This window comes from Camelus ferus, chromosome 10, assembly GCF_009834535.1.
Source record: "Camelus ferus isolate YT-003-E chromosome 10, BCGSAC_Cfer_1.0, whole genome shotgun sequence".
Classification (NCBI taxonomy): Eukaryota; Metazoa; Chordata; class Mammalia; order Artiodactyla; family Camelidae; genus Camelus; species Camelus ferus.
Window position 1 is genome coordinate 67,428,065 of NC_045705.1, and position 20,035 is coordinate 67,448,099.

General features: G+C 53.5%; 1 protein-coding gene across 1 annotated transcript; it reads right to left on the reverse strand.

Moving 5' to 3' along the window:
- Window positions 1-3,547: 3,547 nt before the first annotated feature.
- UNC93B1 (unc-93 homolog B1, TLR signaling regulator) lies at window positions 3,548-14,058 on the reverse strand. Its single transcript, XM_032490007.1, has 11 exons — window positions 13,854-14,058; window positions 13,552-13,693; window positions 12,845-12,998; window positions 10,178-10,339; window positions 9,838-9,970; window positions 9,254-9,347; window positions 8,550-8,674; window positions 7,882-8,064; window positions 7,053-7,326; window positions 5,168-5,286; window positions 3,548-4,300 (listed from the first exon to the last, which is right to left on the reverse strand). The coding sequence occupies exons 1-11, from the start codon at window positions 13,947-13,949 to the stop codon at window positions 3,977-3,979; spliced, it is 1,806 nt and encodes a 601-aa protein (XP_032345898.1). The 5' UTR covers window positions 13,950-14,058; the 3' UTR covers window positions 3,548-3,976.
- Window positions 14,059-20,035: the final 5,977 nt, after the last annotated feature.

Genomic DNA, 20,035 nt, shown 5'->3' on the forward strand with positions numbered 1-20,035 from the left:
AGCAGGGTCAAAGTTTAGAGAGCACTGGGAGACATTTCAGCAGCTACCTGCCACACACACCTATTTTTCAGCCTCTTTCTCACAGCTGGGGGAGGTGTTTGGGGGGGGCGCCTAATCCTGCCCCTTTGGGGTCTGTTGTCTTTCATTCACAGTGACTTCTTCCCCTATGTGTTCTGGAATTTTGGATTTCAAGCTCAGTTTCAGAGGGCCTTTACATGAAAAATCTTGGGTAGCTGGGCTTCTGGGATGCATCTGACAGTTTTTCTGTGTGTTTTGCCAGGAGCCCCAGGGGTACTACTAAGCTAACGACTACTATTTAATGTTAATTTCTCAACTTTGGGGTTCCTAGATGGTACTGGTGGGATGACTCCTTTGCGGGCACTCCAAACTGAAAATGCAAAACTCTCACAGGAAACCTTTTACCCCAACCAGAGCCCAAATTTCCTTACATCTTTCTGTGCCTGTGGGTGGAATTTCTTCCATCCCTTTCCCTGAAAGTGTTGCTTTTCTATGGTCTCAGCTTCCTACATGGCCTTAATACCAGCCCCGTACCTGGTAAGGGTCCCTGCCTTCAGGCTGTGGCCCCTACGTGGTTAGAACTCCAGCCCGCGGTCTCAGAACCCAGCCCCTCCCAGACCCTGGCAGCTGAAGCACCATCTCTTCTTCTGACTAATCTGGGTTCCAGTCCCCTCTTTGCTGTTGGCCCCTGTTTCAGGGTGGAGGGTGGGGGGAGGGAGAAGTGGAGGAGCTTTGCTTGTTCTTTTGAGAGCTCAGCTATGTATTTGAAAATAAGTGTGTTTCTGATCCAGCGTCTCTAGATGTTTCTAGAAGGAGACCTCAGGCTATCTAACCTGCTATTGAGAAATTAAACACAGTTAAAATCTTACCCTGTGGAGTCGTAGGATTTGTATCATTTCAAAATCTCCCTGGAGCAGACTGACAACATCACAGAAGCAGAGGCCAAGACAGTCTGGTCTTCCACTCCAGAGTCCAGACCTCCATCGGGTCACCTTATCCAGAGGTGACAGAGACAAAGGGAGATGACACCAACATCAAGGTCATAGTTTGCAACCGGACCTGGAACTGCTAAGAGGTGGGGCATTCATAGCTAATAACTCAGTTAAGCTGCCCCGAAGGAGCCAGCCTGCTGGGTGGGACTTGCTGCCACTGATGCAGGAAAAATGGGGTGAGAGAGGATGGCCATGTCCCAGTTGGATTATTCCAACTACTTTGGGGGAGGGGCTGGGGTTCCCAGAAATTGGGCCACCACTCACTTTTTGACCAGCCTTGAAACTCTCCTGGCACCTGTGGGAGGGCCATTTAGCAGCTAGTGTATTTCAATGAGCGTATACTGAAGCTCAAGATCTGCTCAGAGTTGAATCTTTCACCATCTTGGTGCTAATTATTGTGTTACTCTTTTAATGGCCATATCCTGCTCCTTTCCCTCCTATCTCACCATGAATGACAGTTACCCTGCCTGTCCTGGGTGTGCCTGTGTGTTGCTTATCATAGGTGTGGCCAGCTACCTGTGTCATTTTTGGGGTCTTTTCCACACGCCAGGAGCTGCAAGGTGGGCTGTGTGGAGTCTTCTGATGGGGAAATCACCCTGGTGCAAGGCACATGATCAGAAGGCATGCTCCCTCCCAAAAGGCTTCATCATGCACCTGGGCCACCTTTTCACCATCTCATCTCCAGAGTCTTTGTCCAGTATCGAAAGGGCTGTTAGAAATGATTTTGAACTAGGAGAAACAGTATACCCATTCTCGTCCCTTCCCCTCCCTTGCCTGGCACACCCAGGGACCCACACTCTTCCAAAAGTCACCCCACCCTCATTATCTGAGCATCAGGTTGCCTAACTCCAGGTGGAGTTTGGCTGTTAAGCATCTGGTTGCCCAACTCCAGCTGGAATTTAGCTAGAAATCTTGCCAGGAGGATGTTGCCACTTCTGCCCTCGGAGAACTTTCCTTTCCATCCAGATGCTGAGGGGGATGGGAAGGACAGAGTGGGGCTTCACCCAGCCCCCTGGTCACACTGCATGACCATCTGGGTCCGCCTGCCATTGAAAGTCTGTGGATCAAGCAGGCAGTTTTCGGCCCTTCGTCCATCTGAGTGGAGAGGCCACCTGGTGGGGAGGTTCACGGCAGCTGTAGTTCTCGCTGCCCCCTTGATTGCAGGACTCCTGGATCTGCCAAAAACAACTTGGCAACTAGTTGATGTTGGTTCACAGCAGACCCTGAGGGGGGCTCCCTTCCCAGGGCTCACAGAAGGTGCAACCACCTTCCCTAGCCTGCTTCTAGAATGGATGCAGCCAGTTGTCTGGACAAGGGGAGGAGGGGCGGGGGGGTGTCCAGTAAGGGACTCACTGTATGTACTTAACATTATCAGCTGATGTGCATCGAAAACTTACTCTGTGCCTGCCCTGTGCTAACTCAGAGCTGCCCAAATTTTCTCTTTTCACGGCACCCTTAGTGTCTCAGTAACTTTTCTCAAGGTGCTCCTAGGCCAGAAGAAATACCTAACCATCCTATTTGTGAATTATTTTATGTCCAACCAACTTAATAAGTATTTATGTTCCGATAACTCAGTAATCAATTAGAAAGTATAATGCGCATCAATAGAAAAAAGAAATGGAGTTTCATTCTCTAAGAACCACCACTACCTTCTAATCATTTGTGTGCACCAGTTAGCTTCTCAAACCTTAGAACCAGACTGGACACCCCAGCCTCATTTCTTGTTCTGTGGTGATTTTCACTTTTTATCCCCAAACCACAGGAAACTCAGCTTCTCAAAGATGGGATGTGGAAGTACCGTGGCCTGATCTAATGTTGAAACTGCGAACCACCTGGACTTTAGTTTGCTCAGAGTGGACACATGTCCAAAGTCCTCACAAAACCCTTCACAGTGGGTCTCAGTTTCCTCTCCCCATGGTGGGGAGCCACCCTCCAGCATAGGGATCTGCCCCCTCCCACCAGCCTCTGCATCTCTCTTGGGCATCGCAGCTGAGACTGTAGCCCAGAGAGGTCAGTGGCCAAGTTTACCTGGGCTCAGACATCCATGCCCCAAGCCCATACTGGACATGGAGTGACCCACATAAGGCGCAGAAGTGGACTCTGCCCCCAAAGGAGACCCTTGGGGAGCTTCTGGCAGAAGCATCCCAAAGAGACAGAAAGAAAAAAAAACAAAAATGACGGGAGTGGGCGGTAAGGCTGGGGGTTCTTGCTAAGGAGGGGGCAGCCGGACATGGGCCTCTGGACTCTGTTCCATCCTCTAGACCCACAAGGGATTGGCAGCCCCGTCACACCCTCTGCTGTGATCTCGACAGGCCACCCCAGGTGCTTCTTTCTCCTGAGTGGATGGGGTGGGACTGGCAAAAGCAGGTGGGTGTGGGGAGGGGCTGGGCCTCCAGGAGCAAGGACAGCCTGCTGGGTGGGGCTTAGAGGACCCTCCCGGCAAGGGCAGGTCAGGACTATAGTGCCCCAGCGGCTGGATCAGCCTGACCCACATCCCTGGCGCTCTCCGTGTTCCCCCAGGGCAGGAGATTACCCAATCAGGACAATACAAAATCTCTTTATTGCTCATTTTCTATATGCACCTCATGGCGGACCATGTGAACAGGACGTGCAAAGCGTGCGACACGCTGGGCCCTGGCCTGTAGCAGAGCTGGGGCGGGACTAGGGGCTCCCTGCCCCGGGCCTGGGGCCGGGGAGAAGGTCGTGGAAAGCGGCCCCAGGGGTCGAAGGGGGAATCCGGCTGTGCTTCTCTCGAACCGTGGGCCTGGCAGAGGGATCTCGAGGTCCCACCCCTCCGTGGAGGGGGCTGCGGGGCGAATCCCAAGCTCCAGGTGGCCCGGGCTCTAGGAGGGGCGTTCCGAACGTGCAGAGGGGCGCGCAGAGGGTCCTTCCAGAAGCTGGCGCAGAATCAGTGTGGCCCCAGCCTGAGACGCAGTGCCCTGAGGCCGGCCATCAGGCTGGGCCCTTCACCGCTCCTCGGACCTATCGCGTTCCAGCGCCTGTTCGTAGGGGCAGGCTGGTTCGGGGCCGACCCGCGGCCCGGCGGGCAGCGCCTCCTCCTCCACGCCGTCTCCCCGGCCTCCGCCGCCGCCGCCGCCGCCGCCGCGCTCGCTCTCCACGTCGCTCTCGTCCGAGTTGTCCTCCTCCAGGTAGCGGTAGCCGCGCACCTTGTGCTGGGGCCGCGGGATGCGGGGCTGGCGCGGGACCACACCCCGCCGCAGCTTCTGCTCCATCCACAGGTACGAGGCAGCGGCCGCCACCAGCGTCACCAGCAGCACTGCCAGCTTTGCCTGGGAGCACAGGGAGGGACGCAGGGGACCCGGGGCCGTCAGTCCCGCACGTTCCCGGGCCAGATCCTCACCCGGAGAGACCCACTCCTCTGTAGCACACCCATCTCGCAGCTCCTCTGCAGTCCTTCCCTCCTCCCGGGAGCTGCCCCACCATCCATGCTTTCTGGGCACACTGCGGGCAAGGCTGAAACCCCAGCTCTGTCCCTTACGGTCACCCGACCTCTCAGGGGCTGTTTCCCTAAACGTAGTGATAATCCCTTTGCCTTATAGGGTAGACATGAAGATGTTGATATGTGCTGGACACAGTCCTGGTCCTCCTTTGCCAGGGTTTAGATGACTGTCGCTTACATGTGGGGATCATAAGCAATGATGGAGATTTTGACTGTAATTTGCAGTCAGAAACAATTCAATGTCATAACTCAGTACAGACACTCATATTCACATGCATACTCCGTGCTATTTCCTATTCTATTTCTCTTTTTCAAATGTTGGTCGGGACCTGCTAAACTGACCCACCAGTGGGTGGGAGCAGAGCATGAGGACCCCTGAGGGCCAAAAAGAGAGACAGAGCCTGGGCATCCAGCTCAGAGACCAACATCTAGTGAACAGGTTACCAAACTACCCACAAGGTGGCTGGGATGTGCCCACAAGGAAAGAACAAAAACTGTGAACCCTTTCAGAAATGGGTAAACTGAGGCCGGCAGAAGGTCAGGCAGGAAGTGAGTGCTGGGTTTGGGGCCACTCAATGTGCTTGGCCCAGGGCCTAGCCCCTGGGGAGTGGTGTCCTTCAGGAGCTGGGAAGCCAGGACTGGCACACAGAAGGGGGGTCGGGGAGGGGGTAGCTCTCCTCCCACCCTGCCCCCTCACCTTCATGGGCAGGCTTGAGCCCAAGTAGACTGCGAAAATGGCCAAGGCCTGCCACCAGTGGTAGATGGTGAAGATGAAGTCTTGCCTCTCTTTGTCCTCATACAGAATTCCCAGGAGTGCTGCAGGCAGGGGGGACAGGGCAAAAAGGGGGGAAAAGTCACTTGGGGCCTAGGGCTGCCGCTCTTGGCCGGAGCCTCTAGAAAGCCCATGTAAACCGGTCCTGGCCTGCCCCCCGGTGGACACCCTGGTGATCACCTGCCTGGGAGCAGAGCTGAGGCAGGCGCAGTGAGCTCCCTTGCTGGGATGCAGTGGGCCTACTCTGGGACACACATGTGGCCTCAAAAGTGGAAAGTTCTATGCGCAGTCACATCTTGTCCTCTCCTGGACCCTAGGCGCACAGTTCCAGGCCTGCAGGGGTTGTTTCTCCTCACCCAGGGCTCAGGAAGGGCAAAATGCTATAGCAACAAGCTTTCTGCAACTCAAGCCTGAAGTTGGGAGGGAGGAACTTGTTTCCCAAAGAATCCTCCCCAGGGTGGGCAGAAAGAGCACTGGACAGGGAGTCAGGAGATTCAGACTCTGCTGTCAGCACTCTACAGAGATGTGGATTCAAATGCTGGCTCTGTGGATGACTTGGTCTAAATTAACTCCCCAGAGCCACTTTTGTCTTCTGTAAAATGAGATGACGCGTATACACTGTGTTGCGAGATTTTAATGGGAGAAAGCGCGCACAGAACCTGGCAAACTGCACCCTCGCCAGCCCCTCCACTCCCACTCACAACCCCATCCTGAGGTCCTGCAGTGTGACTGTACCCTACGGAGCTCCCTGGCGGCCACTAGAGGAGGCAGGAAGCAGAGCTGGGCAGAAGGGGATGTTGGGACTAGGCCCAAGACCAGACATATCATGAATTCAAGGTCCAGCCCCTGAACAAAACAGCCAAAAGAAGGTGGTCCAGAGTGTGGGGCTCCATCCTCCACGGCGGATATAGCTGTCTGACTCTTGGATGGTGGGTGCTGGGACTGCCTGAACCATCTCCTTCCCTGCCTGCAGCAGGTATGACCACCACCATGTCATACAGGGGTGATGTCCAGAACTGTTAACAGCACTGGCCCATCAGAACAGATGCCAGTGTGGGACACCAAAATGGCTACACCCACGTGTACCAGCTGCATGCCACTGACATACGCTCATCTGTGGGCAGAGAGCATCACACAGCTGAACTCTGTCCCACCCCCTCCTTTCTGCAGGCAGGGCCCCTTTCACAAGCACCCCCACCCCAGCAGCCCAGACTCGCGGCCTGGACTCCGCAGATGGGTGCTGGGGTTTTATGGCTCCTCCTGGCTCCTCTCCATAAAAAGGCCATATCCATATCTGCGCATAACCCCTGGAGTGTGGACAGGGTCACCGGCTGCTTCCCATGCTCCCTGGGGCAAAGACCCCCCATCTGCTCCCAGGGTCATGGAAACTATGCCAAGGCGGGTGTTGTCCCCTGGTATGAAAACAAGGTAACCCCAATGTGGTTTTTACACCGTCCCTAAGAGGTGTTCACTGAGCCCCAGGCAATGTAGTGACAGGATCTCATGCTGACTCCCCTGCCTACCCTGGGGAGTCCACAGGATGTCTATGGCATGCGACTCCCACACCTGCCTTCAGGATGTCCACAGCCCTCCTCATCTGGCGCTACAGTGTCCACGGGACTTCCTTCCACCCCTAGAGTGTCCACTGGAAGCCCCACCTACCTTCAGTCCACGGGACCCCACGGCTGACCTTCAGTGTGTCTGTCAGCCCACATGTCCGTGTTCCTGGGATATCTGTGCTCCCCACAACCGCCCTAAGGGAGCCACGTGGCCCCCACCCAGCCATCCTAGGGTGCACTGTTGTACTCACCGCTGAGCCCAGTCTTGTTGAGGGCGCTGCCCACACCCCAGAGGGCGGCTGCTACATAGAGAATCCAGCTGTGTTGCAGGACCCGAGGCGCCGGGGCCCAGAAAAAGAGGCTGAGAGTGAGCAGCAGGTGCAGTCCAGCCCCAGCCACCAGGGGCACCGGGCGTGGCAGCCACAGCCCCAGCAGGCCCAGGACAGAGGCGGCCGAGGCACCCAGGCTGTAAGCCACAAGGAGGTACGCCAGGCGTTCCAGCCCCACTGAGCACACGCCATAGCCCTGGGGGGACAGGGGTGAGTGTTGGAGGGTCAACTGACCAGGGCTCTGGCCTTCCCCACAGGATCTCACTTCAGGCCACCTCGGGGCCAGCTCCCTCCAAGGCCCGTAGGAAGGTTCCTCAGGGACGGACAATGAGAAAATGCTCAGACAGTGTCCCCAGACACCAAGGCTGAAACCCCACATGGAATGTCATCCCATCTCAACAGCACAACACCTCTGGACGTGAGCATGGTCATTAAACACTTCACAGATAAGGAAAGGCTCAGAGAGGTTAAAGTAATTTTCCCAAGGATGAAGGGGGATGGGGGAAGGGAGGGAAAAGAAAGAAGAGGGAGGGAAATATCTGGGCCTACAACTGCCCCTGGGTATCCGCGGCAGACTGGTTCCAGGAACCCTGCACCCATATCAAAATCTGCTGATGTTCAAGTCCTTAATATAAAATGGGGTGGTGCATACTTATACATATATTCAAAAATTATTCCTTGTTTATCTGAAAATCAAATTTACTTGGACATCGTGTATTTTATCTGGCAACCCTCTGCAGGCTGCACTCACCAGAGCGAGACCAGTGCAAGCAAAGAGCACCTCGAAGCCGCTGTAGATAAAGAAGGGCACGAGGTGGCGCAGGCGGAAGTCGCGCACGTGCTTAAAGGGCAGCTGGAAGATGTTGCCCCAGCCCACGCTGCGCAGGTCGATCTCCTCGGTGGGCCGGTACGCAGCGCCGCAGAAGCCCAGCACCTGCGGACAAGGGGGTGACCCTGCGGCCAGCAGCACCTTCCCCCACCCCCGGGACACAGCCCCGCCCCTCAGGTATATCCACAGGCGCGGCCTTGTCTCCCAGCCCTGCCTTCAGGCAAAGGCCACCCCCCCAAGGCCCTCGGTTCTGCCTCCCGGTACCGCCCCCAGGTTTGAGCCACACCTCCTGACCCTCAGCCGGTGGTTCCGTCCTTGTCACAGCCAGTCCTCTAGGACCCTGTCTCCAGCTTGACCCTGGACCAGGCCTGGACCCTCTGTCACTGGCCTTTGGGTTTCCAACTTCTCTCTCAGTCCACAGGCATCAGCCACGCCCCCAAGCCTCAAGCCCAGCTCCTAGCCTCAGTCCGCCTTTCAGGACTCAGCCCTGACTCCCGACTGGCCATCAATGCGCCCAGACCAGACCGCACTCCTCTCTCCCCGCCACGGTCCCAGACCTGAGTCCGCCGCACCCCCATCCTGGGCCTCACCAGCAGCATGGCCAGGAAGGCCACCGCCATGAGGACGCTTTCCACCACAATGAGGTTTCGGCTCCGCGGTAGCGTCCGCAGAACCGTCTTGTTGAAGCCGCTGAGGATGCCCTGGCTGTTAGTGCCTGAGAAAGCGGAGGGTGGGGGGTGTTGTGAGGCAGGGCACAGGGCACACTATCAATTCAGCCACAAAGAAGTGCAGCAAAGCAGGTGGGTGAGAGGGGAGGGTTGGAGGAGGTGGGCGAGGACGGTGCGTTCAAACGCGGTGTTTGGGAAGCACTTTGGAGGTGAAGGCCACTGGGGCTGAAAGCACCCCCAAGGAGAAGAGCACCTCCCCTCCTTCCCTGCCCTATTGCCTGCCCTGAGGCTGCAGTGGGAGCCAGTTTACTTTCCACCTCCATTCATTTGCCCTTCACTAAGGGTACACTTGGCCCTGAGAGATTCCCATAGGCGGCTTCAGCCCAGATGGCAACTCTTCCAGGCAGCCTTCCCTGACTGCCACCCTCAACCCCTGCCACCCCAGGCTGGGTCAGATGTCCTAACTACAAGGCCTGTACCTCATTCACCAGAGCTGTAGGACATCAGGCTCTCGGCCTTGAACCCTGTGAGTAAGGGCATCCTCTCTGCTCTTGGGGGCCCAGTATCTGCTGCATGACTCCATGGGGAGGCGAGCAGACCTTGGGACCCCCCCCCCAAGGACTTACCGCAGCTCTGCACATTGTACAGCGTGTGGTTCAGGTCATACAGGTAGTGGTTCAGGAAGTAGATCATGGGGAGCTGGGCACAGGCAAAGCTCAGCTGTGGGCAGGAGGGCAGCTTGGGTCAGGCTTGGGACATGGAACCAGGCAGGGGGCACAGGCATGATCTGGGAGGGGTCTCGCACAGCCTCGGGAGGACAGGATCCCTCCCACCTCTGGGGGACAGCCTGGTGGTAGGGGGTGGCCAAAGCAGGAGTACTTCCTCCTGGTCAGCACTGTGGACAGGGAGGGAATGAGGTCTCAGTGACTAGAAGCAAGCAGGGGCTGGCTCAAGAAAGGACAGTGGGGTGGGGAGGAGATAGCTCAGTGGTAGAGTACCTGCCTAACATGCACAAGGTCCTGTGTTCAATCCCAAGTGCCTCCACTTAAAAAATAAGTAAACAAATAAACCTAGTTACCTCTTCCCCTTAAAAAAAAAAAAAAAGACAGTAGGACTAGAGGTCTGAAGAAGAGACTGGAATGGGCTCCGATGTGTGAGTTCTGGGCCTGGATACCACCCACCCCCCAGTGTCCCCATACATAGCACTCACGTGGAAGAAGCTATAGAAGATGGCTTGGAAGACCAGGAGATAGGGTGCGTGGGAGCCCCTAGGTGGGCGCCGGTGGGGGCCCTGCTCATCCTGCTCCTTGTAGTGGGAGTACTCGTAGTATTTCTGGGCCATCCTGGACCACAAAGGAGAGAAGGCTCTCCCCAGCCCAACCTCTGCCAGATGCCACTTCCTGCACCCAGGGTTACCAGCTGGCCAGCCCCTGTCTCTCACGACAGGAAAACTGAGGCCCAGAGGGTGGATGGGGCTGGTCCAAGGTCGGTCCCCCAGCTGAGGCTCAGCCAGATCTCCAGTCTCCCACCCTCCTGCCCACCAGGCTCACCTGGTGATGTAGTTGCCCATGGAGGCCCACAGAGGCACAATGGCCATGCCCAGGGCCACGGCCGAGGGTACAAGGGTGTAGTAGCGCTCCCAGTAGTTGGTGGAGACAAAAAGGGCATAGATGCCCACAGCCAGGAACATCATCCACTTGGTACCAAAAAACCTGCGGGCAGTAGGAGGGATGCTGTCACCGTGGGCCCACCCAGACTGCCGTGGCCCAAAACCAGAGTGGCCACAATGCCAGGTCCCAGCTTACGATGCTGGGTGAGGTGGGAAGAGACCCCTGGCCTTGGATTCAAGGGCCCTAAAACTGAGTCTCAGGGATACAGACTTGCTGGTGGCCTCAGGTGAGCCACTATATCCACACTTCAGTTTTCACAGCTGTAATGTGGTCTTAGAGCCCAGACCTCCAGCCTCTGATGGCCACTTGCAAAGACAGAGGAGATAAAGCCGGGAGGGGGTGTCATGAGTCACTGGCCCCTGGGTACATGCAGCCCTCATTTGTGTTCTGGGCTAACTCACCAGCCCCGCTTCTCCACCCATGTGCTGTAACTGCAGGGCCCAGGCGAACGTCCAAGGGACTCATCCCAGGCTGGGCCAAGGAAATGGAGGAGCAGAGAGAAGCGCCCTGGCGCCCCTTCCTCTCTGCACATTGCCCGTGCAGTCCACTGTGGTCAGCCAGGAAGGTTCCTCCTCACTGGCTCCTAGAACAACAGCTTCACTGGCTCTGGGAAAATGTCATACCATATTCAAAGGAGGGTAATGAGTGACAGGATAAGGGCCCATTCAGGGCATGGAGGCTGGTCAGGCTAAAAACCCACTACTTCAGGGGGTGGGTATAGCTCAGTGGTAGAGCACATGCTTAGTATGCGCAAGGTCCTGGGTTTAATCCGCAGTACCTCCCTTAAAAAAATAAATAAACCTAATTACTACCCCCCGAGAAAAATAAAGGCACAGTTATATATGTTTATAAAATTGTAAACTGACTATATTTCAATAAACATCTTTAAAAATTGAAAAAAATAAAGGAATGTAACTTAAAAAAGAAAAACCCACTACTTTGATCTTTGGGTTGGGTTTGTTTGGTTTGTTTGTTTGTTTGTTTCCTGAGTGATCATTATTTTCTCTCTTTGTCAGGTCCCAGGAAGCTCAAAGCTCAATGACTGGTTTTCTGAGACAATCCTTTTCTCTTCTATTACAGGGCCCTGGTTCTTTAATTACCCTTATCTTGCCATATAGTAAATAGATAGGCAGCCCCTCTGATCTATACGGGGGAGGGCACCAAAACTGCACTGTACATTTTGATGGAGCAAAACAGCAAAAAGTAAAAATACTAGCACTCATTGCTGGGGAGGCTGTGGTTTTAAAAATGACACATGCAGCCAGTGGTCACGCAGGTGGCTCAGCCCTTTGGGAAATCAGCCTGGGAGTTTAGGCAGGGTGGGGGCAGGGGGCAAGCCTAGGGGTTTGGAGTCACTCTGCTTGGGTTCAGACCTTCAGTCTCCCAGTTCTGCCTGTGGGAATGGGTTCAAGCTCTTGGTTTCTCCATGTCTAAGATTAGCGCACCCATCCTGGATTGTAGGGAATGAGATAATATTTATAACGTGTCCAGCACAAAGGAACCGAAGTAAGAGTTAGCTATTAATAAGAGTTTCAAGAGCTGTAAAGCCTTTTATACGCTGCTGACCTCATAAGGGCAGCACTGAGAATTTATCCTAGGAGGTTTCCTTTTTAATTTTAAGATGAGGAAACAGCCAGAAGCACAAAGTGAACATGCAAAGGAGAGGGAGTCACAAGGTCCCACTCTGAGGCACAGTTCAGTGCCCACATCTCTGCAGAAGATGCTAACATCACGGAAGTCCTCACTGTGGAGCAGGCCAAGACGTGTGCAGTGAAAAGAAAGCAAAAGCGGCGTTGCGCACAGGCTCGCTCCAGCGATGAGGACGGAAATGCTGCCCACGCATGTCGGGGCAACAGCAGAGGCGGCGGATTGCCTGGAGGGCTTGGGAGGGCTTTTCTTCTTTCTGATTTCAATTATGATTCTAAGATTGTTTGTGCAATTGTGATAAAGGAGTTTGGGGGGGGGTGTTTTTATTTAAAGACAGGGGAACTAACACCCATCCAATCTGTCCACTAATCTCTGGGTCCCCTGTGAACACAGACCTACCCCCTAGGCAGGGTACTTGTGGAGGGGAGTTTTGCACTGACCTGAAGGCTGGACCAGATGCCTCCAAGGCTCTGGTCTAGAGTAGACCCCCTGGGACACCTGCCCAGCCATGCCCTTTTCAGTGAGAAATTTCCCTCAGCACTGCCACAGCTGATTGGGCCAGGGGTGGGTGTCTGGGCCTTGCTGACTGATCAGAGTCTCTACAGACACTCCACAGCCCTGACCCCAGAAAGTCACTGTGGCTCTGGGCCATGGAGGCCATAAGGGTGATGCCACATGGGCACAGGTAAGCTAAGGGAAGGAGCCTAGATGAATTTCTGTTGCTTGAAACCCAAAGTTTTCTGGGGCAAAGCTCTTGCTTCTTCCTCAAACCTGAATTTCACCCCTTCTCTCTCACCCCAAGAACACCAGGGCAGCTGGGGACCCCATGGTCCAACAGCCCTTGCACCCCTTCAAGATAGGGGTAACAGCTTAGCCCACATGGGGACAGCAGAGTCACACCTGATGAGCACAGGTGTGTAGAGCAGGGCGGCGATGGGCGTCACGTTGATGCCCATCAGCATCTTGCTGTCTATGTCCGGCAGCCCCATGTTGCCATACTTCACCTCGCGGTAGGTCTCATCGTAGTGCAGGATCAGCTGCATCTGCAGGAGGCCTGGTGGGGAGGTGGGGGGAGCAGGCATGGAGGGGGCAGCCTGGCTCTGGCGGCAACCAACCAGAGGCTGGAACGCAAGCCTCGCAGGGAGCTCCAGGCACCGAAGGGATCCCGGACTCTAACACCCATGAGGACAGGCTGGACCAAGCATCCTGCCAGCCAGTGGCAGCGGCAGTGGCTTGAATCCAGCCTCCCGGCCCCGCCCTGCATTGCTCCCCTGGCCTCTTGGACCGCAGCGCCCCTGACTCCTAAGGCAGCAGAACTGCCCAGGGCGCCCAGCCCCCTACCCACACACTCAAGAAGGCTCTGGCTGGGTCACTGCAAGGCCCCCGCCCCGCTGTGGGGAGGCCGCCGCTGCATCTGCGAGGGCGCAGTCGGGGAAGTGAAAGAGGAAGGGAGGCCGACTGGCCCCAGCGTTTCTCTTTCCCTGAGAAACCTCAGGTCTGGGGAGGGAGGCGGCGCGGGAGCCTCGGGTTCCAGCGCCGCGCCCGCCGGGCCGTGCCCCCTCGCCTGGCCCCGGGCGGAACAGCGCGGCGCGCGGCGGGCCACCTACCCAGGTAGACGCCGTAGGTGAGCGTGCCGCCCGCGCTGGCCGCCAGCACGTTCTTGAGCACGCCGAGCCGCTTGCGGCGGTAGTAGCGGCGCTCCTCCTCCTCCTCGTTGTAGTTGGGGTACGCGCCCACCAGCTCGTCCAGCTGCGGGGCACGCGCGGCGCTCACACCCGGCCAGGGCGCCCCGGGCCCCCCGCACCCCAGCCCCGGGGCCGCATCTCACTCGCGGCGGGGAGATCCCGGCCCTCCCGGCACCCAACCTCCCCGTACCCCGCGTCCCCATGCCATCCCCGTCCCCGCTCACTGGGGCCTCGGGCCCGTCGGGGACCCCGAGCCGGTCCTCATCGCCCTGCGGACCCGCAGCTCCGGCCACTGGGTAGAGCGGCGGCTCCGCCTCCATAGCTGGACCCCACCCAGAGGACTCGCGGCGACACCCGGGAGTCCCAGCAGCGGGCCGGGCACTTCCTCCGGCCGCCGGGACCTGCTCCGCCCCGCCTCGCGGCCACCCACTCCGGGAGGGCAGGCCCCAGCGTGGCTGGGGGCGTGCCCAGCGTGTATGCGTGTGTGTATGTGTGCGTGTGCGTGTGCGTGTGTGTAAGTGCCCATGTGTCCATCGGCAGTCGGTTCAGATTTGGCCTTAGGGTTGCCAAGTGCGAGTTCGAATCCCCACTCCGCACTTCCTGATGTTGTGACTTTGGGGATTGACTCCACTTCTCTGTGCTTCAGTTTCCTCACCTCACAGGGATATTCAGTATCAGTTCCAAGGGCTATTTTGGGATTACTGAGTTAACTCAAAGCCTTAGGACGCACCAGGGCCATAATAAGCTCCCCTAAGCATCACCACTGTCATCTCTATCCCACCTCCAGGCCCCATTTGGCCTGTTTGCAGGTCAGCAAAGAGCCCCCACTAGCAGCCGCACAGAGGGCTCCCACGACTGAACTTGGCAGCTAGTGTCCATTTCTCACCTTCCCTGAGTTTCCTTTTTGCATCTGTAAGTGGGAACTCTGGCATGACCACTGGGAGGCCAAGATTGTAGAGGCTGCTGAACCCCATCACCACCCTGCAGCAGGGTCCAGAGCCACTGCCCTTGCCCCACTGGGCACTGGGTCCGGGGCTGCAGTGAGAGCCCGTGGATTTGCCGCCTTGCTGGAGCTGACACACCACAGCTCTGGGTGTCATCCTGATTAGAAATATCTGGGAAGCTTTTTAAAATATCCGAGTTCCTAGTACAGTCTCTTCAACAAATGGTGTTGGGAAAACTGGATAACCACATGCTGAAAATGAAATTGAACCTCTGTCTTACACTACTCACAAAAATTAACTCAAAATGAATGGAAGACTTAAACCTAAGATCTAATAACTCAAAACTCTTAGAAGAAAACATCGAAGTTCCTTAACATGGGTCTTGGCAATGAATTCCTGGATGTGACATCAAAAGCACAAACAACAAAATAAAAAAAAAAATTGATGCGTGGGACTACATCAAACTTACAAGTTTCTACACCACAAAAGAAAGAATTAAAATCAAAAGGCAACCTATGGAATGGGAGAGAATATTTATAAACCATGTATCTGATAAGGGGTTAACATCGAAAATTTATAAACTCATACAATTACGTAACAACAACAAAAATCTGATTTAAAAGTGGGCAGAGGAACTAAATGAACATTGTTTTTCCAAAGAAGACATCCAAATGGCCAACAGGTGCATGAAAAAGTGCTCAACATCACTAGTCACCAGGGAGATGCAAATCAAAACCACAGTGAGGTAAGAAGTCACCTCACATCTGTAAGGATGGCTATCATTAAGGAGATAAGAGATAATTAGTTGGCGAGAATGTGGAGGAAAGGGAACCCTTGTGCACTGTTGGTGGGAATGTAAACTGGTCCAGCCACTGTGGAAAAATTCCTCAGAAAAACTAAAAATAGAACCACCATATGACCCAACAGTCCCACTTTTGGGGATATGTCCAAAGGAAATGAAAACAGGATATTGAAGAGATATCTGCACTCCCATGTTATTGCAGTGTTATTCACAATCGCTAAGATACGGAAACAGCCCAAGTGTCCAGCGATGGATAAGCGTGGGTAAAGATGTAGTAGATACATACAACAGAACACTATCCGGCCATGAGAAAAAAGGAAATCCTGCCATTTATGACAACATGGATGAAACTGAGGACATTATGCTAAATGAGATAAGTCAGACAGATAAAGACAAATACAGTACGATATCTCTTATATGTGGAGTCTTAAAAAAACTAAAAAAAAAACCAGAGAGTGGGATGGTGATCAGCAAGGGCTGGGGACTGGAGAATGGGAGAGATGTTCAAGGGAACATACTTGCAGCTAGTAGATAAATAAATCGTGGGGACCTAACACACAGTACAGGGACTACAGACAACAAAATTGTGTTATAAACATTATCCCTACTGAGAGGCGAGCTCTCAGTTGTTCCACCACTACAAGAAATGATAATTCTATAACACAGGAGAGGTATTAGCTAACCTACAATGGCAATCATATTGCAATATAAATATACCCAGTCAATGTGTTGTACACCTTTAACTTACACGGTGTTAAATGTCAATTATATCTCAATTAAAAAATACCTGGTTCCCCTCCCTGCCCCCATTCTCCAAAAGCTGTTCCTTCTGATTGGAGTGTCCTTACCCCTGCTCCTCCCAGAAGGTGTCCTTCCCACTCTCAGCTCTCAGATAAAAAGCCATCCCTGATGAAGGGTACACCCCCCAACCCCAACTGTGTCCCTTCTGGTTGTTTGTGGCTTAATGGTCTGTCCTCTCAGGGTGACTCTTCCTCGAATACCCCTCATTTCATGCAGAGGATTGTGCCAGGCACTTAGCAGGCGCTCAATCAATGTGAGTGGATAGATAGATGGATGGATGAGTGAATGAATGAACATCCACCCCAGGAGGGTTGCTGGGAAAGCAGAGAGGAATTTACAAAGGCTTCTGGCTTTGAAGCAGTGGAACTTTCTCCCAACCATGCCCGGGGGCAGATATGGGTAAAGCAGACAAGTTGGGTCATGCAGGCAGGGCCTGGCTGTGGGAGAGATGGAAGCAGAAGGAAAGAGGACAGGGCCCAAGGTCCAGAGGCGAGGAGGAGGCAGGAGAGCAGAGACGCAGAGGGCATTGGGTGGCCATGGTCAGAGAGTGGACTCAGGGCTCGTTATCCTGGGAGATGACAGAGTCCAGGGCGTGGCCGTGGCACAGGGTGGGGAGGGACGAGGAGGTCCATAGGGCTCGGAAGGGGCAGTGGACTTTGTGCCCCCAGAAAATGTAGTCCTGTAGAATTCAGCGGGCAGGTAGGAGATGTGGTGGGGGCAGGGGAGTGGGGGGAGATAGCTGCCTGAGGTGGGTGGCGTGGCTCAGTGGAGTGGGGGTAGGAGGCAGGGGTCCAGAGGCTCTGCAGGAGAGTGAGGAGGACGCCAAGAGAGAGACCTTGACCCCCAGGAGGACACCCTCCTAAAACTGTGTGGGAAAGGGGACCCTTGGGCCTGGGTGGAGACTACATTTGATAAAATAAATTTTCACATATTGAGATATATGGAAGTCATTCTGACTTATACATGAGTTAACTTGAAATTTTATGCTAAGTAAAATAGCCTGTTTATGGTCTATCCAACATACATTGTACACCTGCTTTACTTATTCAAGAAAAGGGCACACTGGCCAGAAGTAAAGATGTCCCTATTAAAAATAAAGATTAATGCCCCTCTTCCCGAGACGTTAATGCTGGTCCTCCTTTGATGATAAGACTCCCTTCCAAGGTGCCAAGGCCACAGTGACTGGCCATGTGTGCGCTGATCTGGTTTTTTTTTTTTTTTTTCAATTGAAGTATAGTCAGTTATAATGTGTCAGTTTCTGGTGTGCAGCACAATGTCCCAGTCATGCGTATATATACATGTATTCGTTTTCATATTCTTTTTCATTAAAGGTTGTTACAAGACATTGAATATAGTACTACACAGAAGAAATTTGTTTTTTTATCTATTTTTATATATAGTGGTTGATTTATGTTTTTTTGAACCCTCGAGGAATATATCCCTGACTTGTTGGATGTTCTTTGTTTGGACAAGATATTAAACTGTGCTGAAAACCTTGGTTCTCCGGAGCAGATCCTCAGAGTTATCTGGGAAGTGGGCTTCTGGGCACATCCTCAGGTTGGCTCAAATAAAACTCTTCTATTTTTATTATTGATTGTTTATTGATTATTTTGGTCGACACATCTCCAGTCTGTGAATGACCTCCCCGTCTGCCCCCTTCTCCACTTGAGACAGGTAAGGAAAGAACTCAACCAAGTGCACCAGGTTGGCAGCCTCGCCTCCTCCTGCTTCTTGGACAGAGAACCCAGGACAAGCCGAGGAGGGCAGGTCGGGGAAGGGCTCTCTGGCCAAGAAGTGGGGTCCCCAGGGTGCTGGGGCTTCTCTGGGCATTAGTGTGGGAAGCACCCTCACCTTGTCTTCACTCATCCCAATATTTCCTCACTTGCAAAATAGGAGTAAGTGAAAAAGTCTTCTGCAGACTGAAAACAGGATGAAGGGGACCTGGCAGGTGGCTGGGAGGAAGAGAAGCATCTTGGAGACCAGAGCAGACCTTGATGGGCAAGAGAGGGGAGTGTGAAACCTGTCAATGAAAATAGTCAATAAACAATCTAGAACAGGAATAGAAAAGAGTTTTATTTGAGCCAAACTGAGAACTATAGCCTGCAAGATATCCTCTCCGAGAACTCTGAGGAGCTGCTCCGGAGAAGCATGGTCTTCAGCACAGTTTTATGTCTTGTCAGGACAAAGAACATCCAACAAGTCAGGGATACATTCCTTCCAGGTTTAAAAAAACACACAAAGATCAGCATGAACACAGCCAGTCACTGTGGCCTTGGCACCTGGGAAGGGAGTCTTATCATCAAAGGAGGACCAGCATTAACGTCTCGGGAAGAGGGGCATTAATCTTTATTTTTAATAGGGACATCTTTACTTCTGGTCAGTGTGCCCTATTCTTTAGTAATTAAAGCCTATGTACAAGGCAAGTTTGATAGGCCACAAACAGGCTCTTTTACTTAGCATCAAATTCAAGTTAACTCGTGTATAAGCCAGAATAACTTGCCCAGACCTCAATATGTGAAAACTTCTTTTATCACCCACAGAAAGAGAGGGGCAGTGCCCCAGGCCCAGTGGCTCTTAGAGACAGGACGGGGGGGTATTTTTAGTTGTCACCACATTGGAAAGAAGTTATGTCTACAAAAGTCCTAGAAAAGGAATAAAGGAAGATGGGGTGACCTCTGAAGGGGCCAGGAAGCTCCGAGATGCAGCCTCCTGAAGCCACGGCCAAGAACCCACTATCCAGCATTTCAAGGTTTCTGGGTGGCCCGGGATTTACCCAGAGTGGGTGTATGTGGTCCAAGAAAGGGTAATGTTCCCCTGGGCGGACTGTGTGCTCAGGAGGGGAAGGGGCAAGGCTTGTCCCCTCGGCCTCTGCACAGCATAGCAGCTGCTTCTTAGATGCTGCCTTTCCACAGCGTTGCCTGCTCTCTGTGTCGTCTCAGTCTGAGCCTAAAAGAGAGGCTGCTCTACAGTTTAGGGCTTTAGAATTATTTAAATTCCTTGTAGTCTTGTTACACATGGAGTCTTGTGACGGTAACTTTTCATTTTGAATTGCTTTATTAAAATGGATTCATTTCAGAACATTTGGGGAGGGGAGGTCCTGTTAGCTTGTTTCAAAACCTGACAGCATGACACCCAGTGGTTAATGACACTATTCTAATCCTATTAAAAGTGAAAAGGAAATATTTTCATGTAAATAACCAAAAAATCAGTTAATTTTAAAAAAACACTGGCATAAAGAAAGCAAATCGGAATGTACCAAGTTGGGTAAAGAGTAATTTTGATCTTGTTAGTGTCTGACACAGTGACACAGGATGAATTTCTGAAGCAGGTGCTTTCAGCCCCAGGGTGCTTAAATCTGCTGATGCTCAGTAACTCTGTCAATTAGGAAGAAAAACATCCCTGGATCAGTCCAGATGTGGGGTTTGGATGTGACTGGCAAGGTGCTCCCGGAGACACAATACTTAAGCAACAGACTCCCTGATTAGATTCGGCCAATGGGAGGTGCTGGGGCGGGGGTGATAGGGGTGGTGGGGGTGGTGGGAGGAGAGAAGCCCGGTGTATCTGGGGTGAGGATGGGGGCAATGGCTTGGCTCCTCCAGGGTCCCAGCGCCCACAGAGCAAGCCTACTGTGGTCTAGCTTTCCCTGGATGACCCTGACCCTCTGGGGACTGGTGACACCACTTCCTGCCTTTGACCCTCCCCAGGGTCCCTCACCTTCCCAATTAGCTCTCCCTTTCATTACCTGGGTAGTCAGTTCCCTACACTAAATGTCCTCTACTCAAAAGTCCTAGATCAGTTTCTGTTCTCGTGCTAAACCCTGACTGATACAGCTGCTTGTTTCCTGAAAGGATTTTTTAGT

Bases quoted from the DNA above. Each gene is read 5' to 3' on its own strand.
- UNC93B1 (XM_032490007.1), bottom strand. From the start codon at position 13,949: ATGGAGGCGGAGCCGCCGCTCTACCCAGTGGCCGGAGCTGCGGGTCCG. The intron at 8,065-8,549 runs GTGAGGCCCAGG...CCTTGTCCGCAG, and splicing joins CCTTCCTGGCCATGCTGCTG to GTGCTGGGCTTCTGCGGCGC. The intron at 4,301-5,167 runs GTGAGGGGGCAG...CTGTGCTCCCAG, and splicing joins GCTCAAGCCTGCCCATGAAG to GCAAAGCTGGCAGTGCTGCT.